Source organism: Mustela nivalis (assembly GCF_964662115.1).
Source record: "Mustela nivalis genome assembly, chromosome: 12".
In the NCBI taxonomy this organism is placed as follows: Eukaryota; Metazoa; Chordata; class Mammalia; order Carnivora; family Mustelidae; genus Mustela; species Mustela nivalis.
The window spans coordinates 23,440,782-23,454,883 of record NC_139031.1 but is presented as its reverse complement, the minus strand read 5'-3'; the positions used below and the strand labels follow the sequence as shown (position 1 = coordinate 23,454,883).

Here is a 14,102-nt window from a genome sequence, read left to right as displayed (position 1 = left end):
TAGACACAGCCAATCATCTGTGCCTCTGTCAACAGCTAAAACTTTATGTCACCTGAGATAACAGACATGGGCATCTGGACAGCAATATAAAGTTCTTCCACTGCCCCTGATCCTGAAAGAGACCCATGCATATTCTTACTCTTCATTATTCCTTTTCCTGTAGGAGTAACGTTTTCTTGCCCTAGATCTTATAAAACTATCTTAGAAGTCACTGTTTACTGATTACATTAATCAGTATCTTTCAAAAAAAAAAAAACAGCCCTCCTAAAGCTTCTGATAATTAGAAATTAACTAATTAGTGAATATTTCAGATTCTCATAATAGATGCTCAGTAAAAATTACTCATACCCCAACAAAGGTTTAGTCATATGCTATTCCTTAACATCAAATACATTGTATGTACTGAGAAAAATATTTACAAGATTTTTTTTCAAAAAAAAAGGAATCAGTATTCAGTTTTACATTAGGGTGGAGGGGCAGTCACTTTACATGATGAGATATTAATTCTAACTCTTCTGTGCCAAAGATAAGCTTTCATTTTTTTCCTTAATATATGGATATGTTGGTCAATGACCATTTTAAGTTGTAGCAGTAATGATTTTTAAATGGTATACTGCTTGCTTTATGATTCACACATGAGCTTAATCATTTTTAGCATGACTGTTTAAACGCACTGCAAGCAAAGCTGTAATTCCTGTCAAAACCGATTTTCAAGGCCAGTTTATGAAGGAAATTTCTAACTGATCATCCCTTAACAAAAGTTCTTAAAGAGGGGGCATTTAAGAAAATTTAAATTTATTTCTTAAAACTACCACCTGCAAGAGTTGGTTAAAAAAAATTACTAGGTTAGGGGCGCCTGGGTGGCTTAGATGGTTAAGAGTCTGCCTTCAGCTCAGGTCATGATCTCAGGGTCCTAGGATCAAGCCCCACATCAGGCTACCTGCTCAGCAGAGTCTACTTCTCCCTTTCCCTCTGCCTCTCCCCCTGCTTGTGCGTGCTCTCTCTCAAATGAATAAAATCTTTCTTAAAAAATTACTAGGTTAATTATGGAACAGTGCTACATACAACAAATGTATAATCAGAACAAAATGATTCTAGTGCCTACTTGGTTAATATTTTAATCTTACAAACATTTTTTGGACACCTACTAAATATGAGTTTGCAATGTTATTACTGGAAACATGAGAGTGAAGGATCTGATCTGTGCCCTTAAGAAATTCCCAGACTAATATAAATGTCTGCTCCTCTAGGAACATAGCCTCAGATGACATTCTTTGAAGAATATAAGAACAACAATCAAACAAATAAATCTACATCTGTCTTATTCATGCAAAAAATATCTAGTCTGATTTTAAATTTCCTAAAATTGTTATGTAACAACCAAAAACAAAACCTATATGATAACGATGTTCTCTTATGTATCTCCGAAAAATCACACTTCCATCCTCAGTTTTTGTTTGTAGTCAGGACTAAGGCATCACCATCCAGAAACAGCTTACACTAAATGCAGGTAATGTTTTAAACAGTATAAAACCAAAACGAAACAAAAAACTCTTCTAAGAAGTTAAATGACCAAACCTAAGATGATAATGACAATAGCAAATACTATACAAAGCTAACTCTTATTTTTCACTACAATTCACTCCTCCCTAAGAGTCAGAAAAGATGCTCTTCCTTGCACACAGTAGGAGTGTATTTTATAGAATCTTTTTTCTATGATATTATATATATTTTTATAACATTATATATTTCAAGGATTCAAAAAAACAATATTGACTTCATAAGAAAGACCAGTTTTAAATATCAGACTAAATACTTATCCTTCTCTTTTCTCTCCATGAATAGAAGACTAACTAATTATCCTTCTTTTTTCTCCCCATTTTTCTGTTTCTAATCTTAGGGCATTCAATAGCTCCTTTGCCTCTACCAGAAGACTGAGAGACTAAGAAAGAATATTAAGCTCAATTAAATCGATGTTAATAAATGTCTCATGGAAGTACACCTTCTTTGTTGTTGCTGTTGTTACTTAAAATTCAGTTTGAGGAGAGAGGTCAGGAAGGAAGCTAAAATAAAAGTGTCAATAAAAAGAAGACAAATTTGAAGACATCGAGTCACAGATGTGATCTGAGAAGAACTAACAGAGCTAAGGCAGCGCTCTAGCAAAAGGCAGGACCCAGTCAAGATAGTACAGAAGCCAGGGATACAGCGCAAACAGCATGTCTCAAAGTCATTAAACCATCAGGGATTTCAGAGTAGAATCTGTAGGCTGGAGCAAAATAGGCAACTTTCTAAAAAATGAGGTATCTATCTATGGACAAATGTCAAACAACAGCAAAATGTACTTTTAATAAAGCAAAAATACATAACAGTGGGCAGAATCAGCTACCATTAGTACTGGGGGGAAAAGTGAGGGATATATGCTTGTACATGTATACAGAGTCTCTAGAAGAAAACACATAAATCATATAGCAGTGGTTGCCTGAGCAGAGACTTATTTATTTCTATACATCCTATTATACTTCCTTATTATTTTTAAACCATGGGCACTTATGACTTAATCCAATAATATTACTTATTCCAATATAGGAATATTACTTAATTCCAAAAAGAAAAATCTGTTCAAATTAATTTACAAGTGAAGTGGCCAGAAATAAAAAGATATCAGAGGTCAAGAAAGATTTATCATTTAAAACCAGAAAATCAGTCCAAAGTAAAGACTAAAGTGTGAGGCAAAGAAAACAAGTCAAAACTGATCATGCAGTCAGTACAGCACATGTGGGGCTGGCAGACCAAAAAAAATGAGTTAACTCATTCCTCAGCCTTTTATGAACTTCCAGCTTGGGTAGGAATTAATACCAGGCCACAGACAGCCAAGAGTGGACAGAAGGTGAGTAACTTAGAAATGGTATAATAGTTGAAGACAGCTATCTGAGCTTAAAGATTAAGCTAGATATCCTAACACATTACTAATGCCCCACCTGACTGAGCCTCCATAGTTAGTGAGAGCAAAAGCACAGACTTCGGATAGTTCTTTCAAATGCAGTGTCTGTAACCCAGCTGCAATGGAAAAAGTCTAGAAACCAATGAGTCACTGAAGGTGTGGCTGAGAGTAGAATGGGACCAGGAAGAACTTAGGGGGTAAGAATGGATCTTTGTACCTAGGTCATGTGGCCCAAACTTCCGTTCTATCCTCCCAAAGTTTCAGTTAGCCCGGGCTTGGATACTTCAGTGCCAAAGAGCTACCTTAGCAAACTTTAGATTGTACTGATGAAGAGATTACAATCTTGAGGAAAATAAAATTGCTTAGTTCTGAGACACATTAACGAAGTAAAAGAATTCCTTTCTTTAAATCCAAATTAGTTCTTTCTATTGCTAAGCATATTTCTAAATCACTTCTAATTTAAATCACTGGGTACCCAGAATTAAATTTATAGTATTTTCAGAATTTTCCTAAATAAAACATAACTCAGAAGGCAAATGTGAATTTAAAAGGTCAGAAGGGGACATTTAAAAAAGAACATTTTACCCATTTCACAGACACTTTTCGGCTAAAGAAACAGCAAATACAGGAAACAGACATGAGCACAATGCAAAAAGAAAACAATTTCCTTTCTAAATATTCATTTTCTAAAGTTAAACATAGATTTTGAGAACAGGATCTTCTTGAAAAGGTGTATTTTATAAGAAAGCATTTATGAATGAACCAATTCTAACTTCTTAATCAAATAACACTATAATAAATTGAAGTAAGTATAAAATAATCTTATTCATTTCAAATTTTGGATTTTAAAAAAGAAACCTATGGGGTGCCTCGTTGGTTCAGTCAGTTAAGCATTGACTCCTCTTGATTTCAGCTGAGGCCATGATCTCAGGGTTTTGAGATCCAGACCTGCATCTGCCTCCACACTGGGTGTGGAGTCTGCTTAAGATTCTCTCTTCCACCCCCCTCCTACCACCGCCCCCAGCCCCTCTCTCACCTCTCTTAAGAAAAAGAAAAAGAAAAGAAAAAAACCTATAGCAAAGAATATAAAAAATGTGAAAAGCAATAACCTTCATTCCCTTGAGAAAGAACAAAAAGAATTACCTACCAAAAGTAGCTAAAAAACTCTTACTATGACCAGAAACTAACCATTCTTCTGTTATGCTGGAAATATATTATAAATACCACCTCTAGTAAGTAAAATTTTAATTGTATTTATCATAGGACCTATCAGTTACTTTATTTTACTATCAAAAATAAAAACAACAAGACACCCTAAAATAGACTGCGCCACCATTCAACATGAGCAAGGCATGGATACACGCTCAATACTTAACTGATTTAAATATACATAAAAGCAAAGCCGTGAGTACTACAGATTAAAAACTGATTAAAATTAATAGATTAAAAATGGATTAAAAATCTATTTAAAATTAGATTAAAAATCCAAGAAACAGATCTCAGGAACTCAGAAATAAAAATAATTTTTATTTTAGATTAAGTAGCAATCTATTTCTTAGATCCTAAAATATGGCAAATATGTTATTTCTCTTTACAATGACTTAAAAATAAGCACCTCACAGCATTTATCAATACAAAACAATTGGTTACATACAAATTATCTTTTCCTTTTAATCTCAAATTTTTTATTAGAATAGTAAACTTTAGAATAGTAACAAAAGATATTCTAACCCTTAAGTTTCCATCAATTAAGTGTCCCATCAATCACGTGTGTTTGCTTATTTATATCTGACTCAACAGTCTGCGATGTCAGAGAAGCCAAATCTACAAAAGGTGGATAAGTGGATCATAAGAACCACAATCTATGATCTCACCGAGAAAGGAGTTCTAACAGTTCTCAGCCATGGATATGTAGTAAGCAACACATGTTTTAGATTTTATTTTTTTATTTTTTTTATTTTTTTTATTTGACAGAGAGAGATCACAAGTAGGCAGAGAGGCAGGCAGAGAGAGAGAGGAGGAAGCAGGCTCCCTGTGGAGCAGAGAGCCTGATGCGGGACTCGATCCCAGGACCCTGAGATCATGACCTGAGCCGAAGGCAGTGGCTTAACCCACTGAGCCACCCAGGCGCCCCTAAGCAACACATGTTTTAAAGCACTGGACTCCAACTGTACAAATATACTTCTTATACATCCAATTATTATAATGATCTAATAGAAAGTGAAGCTAAACAAATGTATCCAAAGAGACCAGGGACTGGAATAAGTATTTTTCCTGTCTTGTGCTCTATCAAAGATGTTGAAACTCCAGGGTTAGGTGAGTCATATAAACAGAGATGATAAAGTAATTAATCTTGAACAAGTGACATCTCAGATATTCTGAATAAATAATCTACTCTGCCAATGATTATAAAGACCCAGTATAATTTACTAGTGCCCACTGAGGGTTTACAAAGATATGCCAAAAAATTTAACAATAAATTGTTGAGAAGAGGCATGTTACCAATAAAGATACCACATATATTTCTTTAAACCACACTAAGTTTATTTCTATATTAGTACATAATATATAGTACTGAAAAAGAATCTAAATCAAGTCAATATTTATTAATCCACTTTTTAAAAATTTGACAATTAAAAATATTCTATAAAACCAACATACACATTTTAATATTTTTTAAAAATTAATTCTAAGGATTTCTAGGTAGTTTTTAACTATTATGTGAAGATTGAAAAATACATCCTAAAACATTCATACCTGATCGAAAGCACTCAATTATTTGTTGAATACCAGATTTGGATGTCTGTAGTGGTTGCTGTAACAAAGGAGCATCTCCAGGTTCCAGGATATAAACTACATGGAAGACAAACACCCACCCCAATCCCCACAAAAAAAGGGTTATTTAAATCATTTACTATTGAAGAAAAACAATGGTTTACTACAATCATGTTAATGATAATCACACTTGTTCGTATATACTTCACCACCATCTTTGTAAGGCACAATGAAATAATGGGAAAAAAATAACTAAGATTATTCTCAATTCAAGGCTAAATTAAAGCTACTTAAGGCTTCAAATGCAAAGATTTACTATTTTGGTATTTACTACATATTTGTCATGTTTGCCTTTTTGTTCCCCTTGAAGAGGAGCCTCTGTATTTAATCAAAATTCTAGGGCAACGATGTCCTAGCCACATCTCATAAACCGTTCCAGAACCCTCTGGACAATCTACTACAGCTCTCTGGGCAATTATGAGAGCAAAACTCAAAAACCGCTGCCTAAGGAAAGGACTAGTGAAGTGCACAATGACAGATGTTCAAGAATGTTCACTGCAGCCTCTAAATAATAGAGAAAAAATTTCAAACAAATTAAAAATCTCTCAATAGGAGCCAGACTAAATAAACTATGAAACAGCCCTACAACAGAGTCCTTCCTTCACGGCTCTTAGAAAGCATGAGCTAAATCTACATATACCAACAACAAAAGTTGTCAAAAATAGATTGCTGAGCAACAAAAACAGGTTAGAGAATATGATCTCACTTATATTAATATATATTTCAATAGATACAGAAAGAAATGTAATGTACATGTGTTTATGTATAGCCACTAATATAAACATAAAAAGTCTAGCAAGATACCAACAAAACAAGGGTTCTGTCAGGGTGGACTTTACAGGAGTGATTTTCATTTTCGGCCTCACACTTTGTCAGTGTTTCAGAGCCTGGGTTTTTAGAAGTATGCAGGTTAAAACACACACACACACACACACACACACACACACACACACACACTTTTATAATAAGTAAAAATACTATTTCCACTTTAAAAATAAAAATTTTCATTTTCCTATACACATGTCTTCTTTCCAAAATTCTCAAATTCACAGTATAGTTATATAATAAATTAAATTATGATAATATGAAAAGTGGTAACTGAAAAGAAAAACAGTTTTCCATCAGATACTAAAGATACAGTTATGGAGGAAAAAAGCCATTTTAATTAACTTTTTTCAATATGTTATAATGTTCTACTCAACTATTACCATCTTAACCCAGGATCATCCACTCTGTGGGAAAATAAGGAGGATTACTTCAATAATGTGTGCTGCTACTGCTTCAGGGCCTGGTCTTGGCTTTCTGATAAGGGCTAAAGCCTACTGTGCTATGTATATAGACACAGCCTTAGATTCTACGTTAAGGCTTCAAATCTTGTCTCAGTGTATACAAGTTGGCCGGAACTATCTCAGGACCAAGTCATTTTATTAAGTACAACTTTCCCAATTTTAAGAGATATGTAAGGAGTATTTTAAATGAATTAGAAACATGCACACACCCACAACTCATTTTGAGAACATCTGACATTGACATTACCCGCAGTGATCAAAAATACAAAGACTACAGACCTGGACTTACTACACTGAAATATTTTTCTAACATTTATTAGATACAACTAAAGCAAATTAAGCTCTCTGATCTCTTTCCCATCTCTAAAATGGGGTTAATAAAAGTACCTAAATTATAGAGTTCTACGAGGATTAAATGAGCTAATGTAGGTTAACTAGTTAAAACAGGGCCTGGGATATAGTAAGTGTTCAATAAATGTTCTATCACCACCACCACTGCCGCCATCATCATGTACAAATCAATTGCTTTCTGACATCAGAAACTGAAAAACTGTTTCCAAAATCTAAAAAGTAGAATTCAACCCTTGAAAGATGCAATAACAGAAGTTTATAAATAGACTGATGATACCATTATTTGGATTAGATGGATCTCTTTTCATGATTTGTACAAAACAAATGACAAAAATAATAACTACAAAAGAGAGGGTAGAAACTATACAGTTATAAAGAACTAAAAGTATCAAGGTTTGGCTCTATAAGTAGCAAGAATTTTAGAAAGGGAAAATTTTTTAAAAAACAGTAATGAGTAAGGGAGGGATATGGAGAAAAAAAGAAATTTGTCCTCAGAGTCCCCTTTCCTCATTTAAAAATGCTCCATGAAATAAGTCAATCAGCGAAAGACAATTATCATATGATCTCCCTGACATGAGGAATCTGAGAAGCAAAGTGGGGGGTTTGGGGAGTAGGGAAGGAAAAAATAAACAAGATGGGATCAGAAGGGAGACAAACCATAAGAGACTCAATCTCACAAAACAAACTGAGGGTTGCAGGGGGTGGGGGTTGGGTTATGGACACTGGGGAGGGAGGGTATGTGTTATGGTGAGTGCTGTGAAGTATGTAAGCCTGACGATTCACACACCTGTACCCCTGGAACTAATGATATGTTATATGTTAATAAAAATAAGTAAGTCAATAAATAAAATAAAAATGCTCCAGAAAACTTTAATACACCAGCTTCCATTTCCACAAAAGAACATCTGATTTCAAAACTACAGCAGAATTTGTTACCTAATCACCTTCAAAACACTACTATCACTACACACATCAACATCCTGAAACACCATTCAAAATAACCCCTGAGTTAGCTTAGTCATCCATGGAAACACCCATTTAGCATACAGATCTATGTAGTTCCCACTGTAAAACAAACAAACAAACAAACAAAAACCTAAAAAACTTTATATATTAGTATTTTATAAGTTTCCTCTCCTATATCCTATCATCCCTCCCAAGATCAGTTTACACAACCATTAGGAAAAAAGCCATCATCTCCCTCTAATCACAACACCCAAACCCTCAGAAGTTAACATATGTCTTTATATTTTTCCAAGAACACACTTCCCAGAATCAAATACCTACTTTTGTAACAGTCTCTCCTACCTTAAAAAAAAGCCCCTTAAAATAACTTTCTGCTTATGAGGTCTGGGATTTACTTACAAATAATACAGGGCAGGGAAGCAGTGGGAGGGTGGAAAACGGAACTGGGAAGAAGCGAGAATAGAGGGGAAAAAAAGAGATTGCCCATGTATCGATATGTTGTGTGATGCTTACAACGGGTTCCTTACACCATTCTCTCTACCTTTGAATTCTGAAAAGTTCTGTAAGAAACATTCTTAAAACATAAATAAGGAAGTACTTTACATACACTGACAGGCTTATATCACCACCCTTCACTATACATTGATCCATCCTATTAAGGTCTCCTCAGGAACACACTGCTCAGGGATCAGCCCCACTATTCATAATTCAAAAGAGGCTAGATCCCTGATGATTGCCCATTAAAAGAACTTCTCAAACACCATGTCATCTTCTTCCCTCCATCTGAAGGCATCCTCTTTTTAAAACTATCATAACATATTCCTTTCAGTACTAGAAAAACCTTCCACACAGCACTTATCTTCCTCTGAAATAATGACAATTAACTATCCTGTAAGTTAACAAACGTCTAGCTTTCCACCAAACTACTCTTCAGAAAGTATTTAATCTAGCTAAGAAAGCAAAGAATCACAACTACTTATGACCTGGTAGTCTGAAAAATAAACTGCATTCAAAAGGTTTCTGGCAAAAGAAATTTAATTTTTTAAAATTAATGCAACTTAGATGACTTCTTGTTAATGAGGGAAGGAAAAAAAACAAAGAAGTTCCAATACATATTAAAAAGTTCAACTCTGAAAATCATCCTGAAAAAGACATTAAAGTCTCTAGAAAACTTTATCAGAATACACCAAATAAGGTATGGTCACAAATTATTCAATTACTTGTCTGTATCTATTTCTTCCCACTCAAAAGTTCTATGAGGAAATGACCTTATCTCTTTTGTTCACCAGTTACATGCACATCGCCTTGGACAGTGCCTAGCACCTAACAGGTGCTCAATAATAATTTGTCAAAGAAATAAATAAATGAACACAAACTTCTTCTTAAGTAAAAAGGTTTTATTTAAAATGATTTCATTAACCAATTCAACTTAAATGACTTGAAATGTTCTCAAAAAAAAAAAAACTGGAATAAAAGATCAGTGAACTACAAGTATAAAAGGCATTCACAGCCTTCTACTTCAAAACTAACAAATTCCATTCAATATTTGATAAAATATAAATGACACACAAAATGTGCAGTATGAAGGGGTGCTGAGATAGGTCAGGGGCAGCTGAACACAAACTGGATCCCATCCTGGGACTGTATTATTAGCAGAGGTAAGTTATTACTGATTTCCAATAAGCCGGGCCAGGGGGATGGGGGTGGGAGGTGGCTGGGACAGGGCCACAGTACATGTGTACCAAAGTTTTCTGAAAATGGGAGTTCTTCCTCTTTACCACTGCCATTTTTTCCCATTAGTCAAAAAAGTCCTCTATCTGAACTCCACTGTGCCAGAACCAAGTACACTTAGAGCAGTTAAAATACTCCAACAAAAAAAACAAGCAAAAGCATAAAAAGTCCTAATAATTTTTAGGTCAAAAATAATGATAAACACCTGCCTTTAAACTAGAATAGCCTTTGTTTGGTTTAGTGACATATGTACTCAATGATTCCCTTTTAACTTGTACCTCTAAATGTTTCTGACAAAACATATCAAACTTCGAGTAACTAGAAAACTCAAGTTTACATACCACATTTATCAAATTAGTCTTCTAATATTCTTCAAGAGACTGGAAAAAGGAACTTTTTCATTCCATCAATCCAACTAAAAACAGTTCTAATGAATAAACTACCCTAAAAATACTTATGTACTCTACCTCAATAACCAGATATTTTTATTTTGCAATACAGTATATTCTGCGCAAGAAAATTTTTTAAAGGTTGCAGTCAGCAAAACCTGATTCTTCCAACAAGCTCAGTTTAACAAACTTTTTTAGCCCAACCACACTCACTTTTAGGCTTTAACCGCTAAACCCTGGGGAATATGCGCATGAAACTTCATTTTTAAAAGTTTAAATGACTCCCCTTTCACAAAGACATGCTACTATTCTGCTACCTATTTTCTCCTCTGTCTTCAGTTTTTTAAACATTCAAAGGACACGGGGCAAATAGTACTAACTGCAGCCTGCCTCAAAAGAAGGAAAAGAAACTGAGTGATTGATCTTGTGGAAAAGATTTAAGGTGACACTTGCCGTACTTTTTTTAAGGGATCAGGCAGAGGAGACCTCTTGTTTATACAAGCTTTTAGCTTCATAACTAGTTTTATACTGGGGAAAATTACAGCCTGCTTACTTAGACATGACTTCTTGGGCAGGAGGAAAAGAAAACGGGAAGGAAACACAAGGCTGTGACGGAGGGCAAAGAAACTGGAGGGGAAAGGAATATACCTGGTTCACAGCATCCGTGATGATGGTGGTCAGTCTGACAGTATTTGTCCCTTAAAGGCATTTTCAGTGGGCGAGACCTACTTTCCTTTCACTGTAAGAAGCTCTTCATTGCGGCTTGGCTGTTGAAAGAAGCACAAACCCGTCACTCACCCTGAACTTCCTTGGGGGGGGGGGGGCTCTGGCTCTATTTTCCACATACGTTCCCTCCACCCGCCCTCCGTTCTCCCTCCACGGTACGCGTACCTTCTTCTAGAGCCTACAGGAGAAAAACGCACGAAGGCTTCTCCAGCCCCAACTCCCGCACAGGTTCAGCACCCTACCCGGAAACGCAGCCTGGGGCGCGCAGCGCAAGGCGAGGGCCTGGCCGGCTGCGCGGGCGGCAGCGGCCTCGCCGGCCCGGGCGGGCGCGCGCGGAGACAGAGGCGCGGAGCGCGGCGGGCACGGCCGGCGCCGGGGCCCGAGGAGCGGCGGGCGCGGCGACAGGACCGGTCGAGGTGCGGCTCCCGCCGGCGGCCGGCCCACGCCGCGCCCTCCCGCCACGCACGTGCGTTGGGGTCTCCGCGGTGGAGCCCCCGTCCCCGTAACCAAGTGCGCCCAACTTACTTAACTCCTAGGGCGGGCCGGCGGGCAGGCGGAAGGAAGGAAGGCAGGCCGGGCAGCCGCGGGGACAGCCTGGCGTGGGAGGCGGCTTCGGGCCCCACCTGGCGCAGCCTCGGCGGACCACGCGAAGGGAACCGGGGTTCGGGCCCGACGCGCTCCCAAAGAGTCCCCGCCGGCGCTGACGCGGAAGCGCCACAGCTCACCACGTCCCTCCGCGGCCGGAGGCGACGGCGACGGCGGCGGCGGCTCACGGCGTCCCTCCGCGCTGTGGAGCTGGGCGGGCGGGCGGCGCGCGGGCGCAGGCAGTTGACAGGAGGAACCGCCCCGCAGAAGCCGCCGTCGCCACCGAAGGAGCCGGAACCGGAGCGGGCAGGACCTGGGCGCCCCTCGCCGGGGCAACGGCTGCCGCCGGAGCCCGGCTCCCCCCCCTCCCAGCACCGCTCCACCTGCAACGGTCCCTCAGGCTTTTGGAGAGGGGCGGGGAAGAATGGGGGTTCCCCCCCACCTTGGGCCTCTTTTGCTAGTAGTTGTTGTTTCAGGAAACTTTATTAAGTCCGTCTCTTTCTTTCTCTGTCTCCCCTCCCCGAAGAGCCTGAGCTACCGCCGCGGAGCGGGTAGGAAGGGGGAAGCAGAGACTCTCCCGCAGCGACTAGGGAGCGACTGACTGACCCCGGACGGAGATGGGGCGAGGGCAGGAAGTGACAAGCTCTCGGAGTGGGTGGGGGGAGTGTGGCCGGCACGCCCGGGAGCGTCGCGCGCATGCGCCCCGCCGGGCGCCCGGGCCTGTGGAGAGGCGACGCTCCACGGCCGGGCGAGGGGAGGGAACCTTGGCCAGTGGCGCTGGAGCCGCGACCCCGGGGGTCGCGGGCCGGCCACTCGTCCGCGCGTCTTCCCGCGGGCCGACGGAGAGCCGAAGCCCCGGGCTGTTGGTGCCTGGGAGACGGGCTGACGGGCAAGCAAACTGTTGCTTTTCTCCTTCCGTTGGAACCAAAACAAGGAGGGTTGGAGAAGCACGGGCATGAGCTGTAGGAAGAGGCTCGACAAATGGGTGAGCCGTGGGTAGTGGTGATTCCGAAAAGGTTGTCAGCTCGCTTACGGGAAAGGTCGATTTTTTGTTGTTGTTTTTGTTTGTTCACCCGAGAATTTTCGAAGTGTGCCTCTCAGCACTTTTGGGGTTTCATCAGGTCTTTGGGAAGAAGCTGGTGGAGGATCGCAATTGATGGCCGCGACCCCCGCTTCTGAACCTGAAGGCGGAGAAGGTGGGTCACGTGGGCAGAACGCACTTTCCCTCCAGTTCGGTGCCCGCGTCCTGCTTGGAAAATCCCCGAAGATCGCGGTCGTCTGTCAAATTCCGCAAACCCATGCGGTCGCCCCTTGGGGCAGGAGAGCCGCCGCCTCAACTCCCAGGACGGAGTTTTTGTTCTACAAGCAAATACGTGTCCACTGTCGGTCGGGAATGTTAAGGGAGAAAAAGCCCTTACGCTTTCTCTTCTCCCGCCGAAAGATGCACTGAAAAATCTCCGCAGTTGTGTAGCTTGAATTGTCCGTTTTCGGGGTCCTGAAAGAGCAGTTCAGTGGTAGGTAGGTTCTGTGTGTATTTTGGAAAAGCAAACGAGGGACCGAAATCTGTTTACAAAATTCATAGGAAAGTTTGTGGTAGGTCCAGTAATTAATTGATAAACTCGTTATTGTAAAAATACTGAACGGAACATTTACATAGGTCTTGGGGGCTTGTAGCAGCTTGGTTATAGGGGTGACAGGAAAAGGAAGAGTGGTCCAAGTAATCCTTCTTTTTAAGGGAATTGCAGGTACTGTGCATTCTACACACCAGTCACATACGTGGTATGATCATTTTTTTCTGTTCCATTGTCAAGAGGAGTCCTACAACATCAAACTAAAATGTAATGCCACAACCTACATGTAAGGTAAAAAATTGTGATATGTCCACGTGATGGTATTTGTTATGCAGCCAAGAAAAATCATTTTGTGTAATATTTAATTGTATGCAGTATGTTTTAGCGTATGGAAAAAAATTTAATGTGACGCCTTAACAGTGGAGTTACAGGTAATTTTTATTTAACATTGGAGATCTTTGGTAAAATTTGAGTGAAATATTCATTTCCAGAGGATCTTTTCCTTCTTTTATAAACACATTTATTTAAGGCAGGTTAAAAAATGAATATACAATTTTAAGTTTCCATAAATGTGAAAAGGCACTGCTTCAGATATGTGAATTATAAATGTTTGCTGGCCACATATAAGTCAAAAACGGTTAGCTTCCTGAGTAAATGCAAGAGTCTTTATACTAGAGTGGTTGGTACTAGACGGTCCCCAAAATTGCTTACCAATAGA

At 39.4% G+C, this 14,102-nt stretch overlaps 1 protein-coding gene and 1 long non-coding RNA gene across 5 annotated transcripts in view; one reads left to right on the top strand and one right to left on the bottom strand.

Annotated features, from left to right (window-relative positions):
• Nucleotides 1–12,443, bottom strand: part of ZNF800 (zinc finger protein 800) — a 46,441-nt gene extending 33,998 nt beyond the window's left edge. For 2 of the 4 annotated variants that reach the window (XM_082693802.1, XM_082693803.1), the window contains exons 1-3: nt 11,754–12,426; nt 11,151–11,269; nt 5,699–5,794 (exon numbers count right to left, since the gene is read on the bottom strand). In XM_082693802.1, the coding sequence (XP_082549928.1) occupies nt 5,699–5,794; nt 11,151–11,211 (157 nt within the window). In that variant the 5' untranslated portion in view covers nt 11,212–11,269; nt 11,754–12,426. Of the gene's footprint in view, nt 1–5,698; nt 5,795–11,150; nt 11,270–11,393; nt 11,476–11,753 lie in introns of those variants that run through there. The other 2 variants (XM_082693804.1, XM_082693805.1) reach the window with 2 other exon arrangements.
• A 28-nt stretch (nt 12,444–12,471) lies between these two features.
• On the top strand, nt 12,472–13,271 carry LOC309845610. Its single transcript, XR_014301380.1, has 2 exons — nt 12,472–12,798; nt 12,935–13,271. It is a non-coding gene; the product is annotated as an uncharacterized lncRNA (long non-coding RNA).
• Nucleotides 13,272–14,102: the final 831 nt, after the last annotated feature.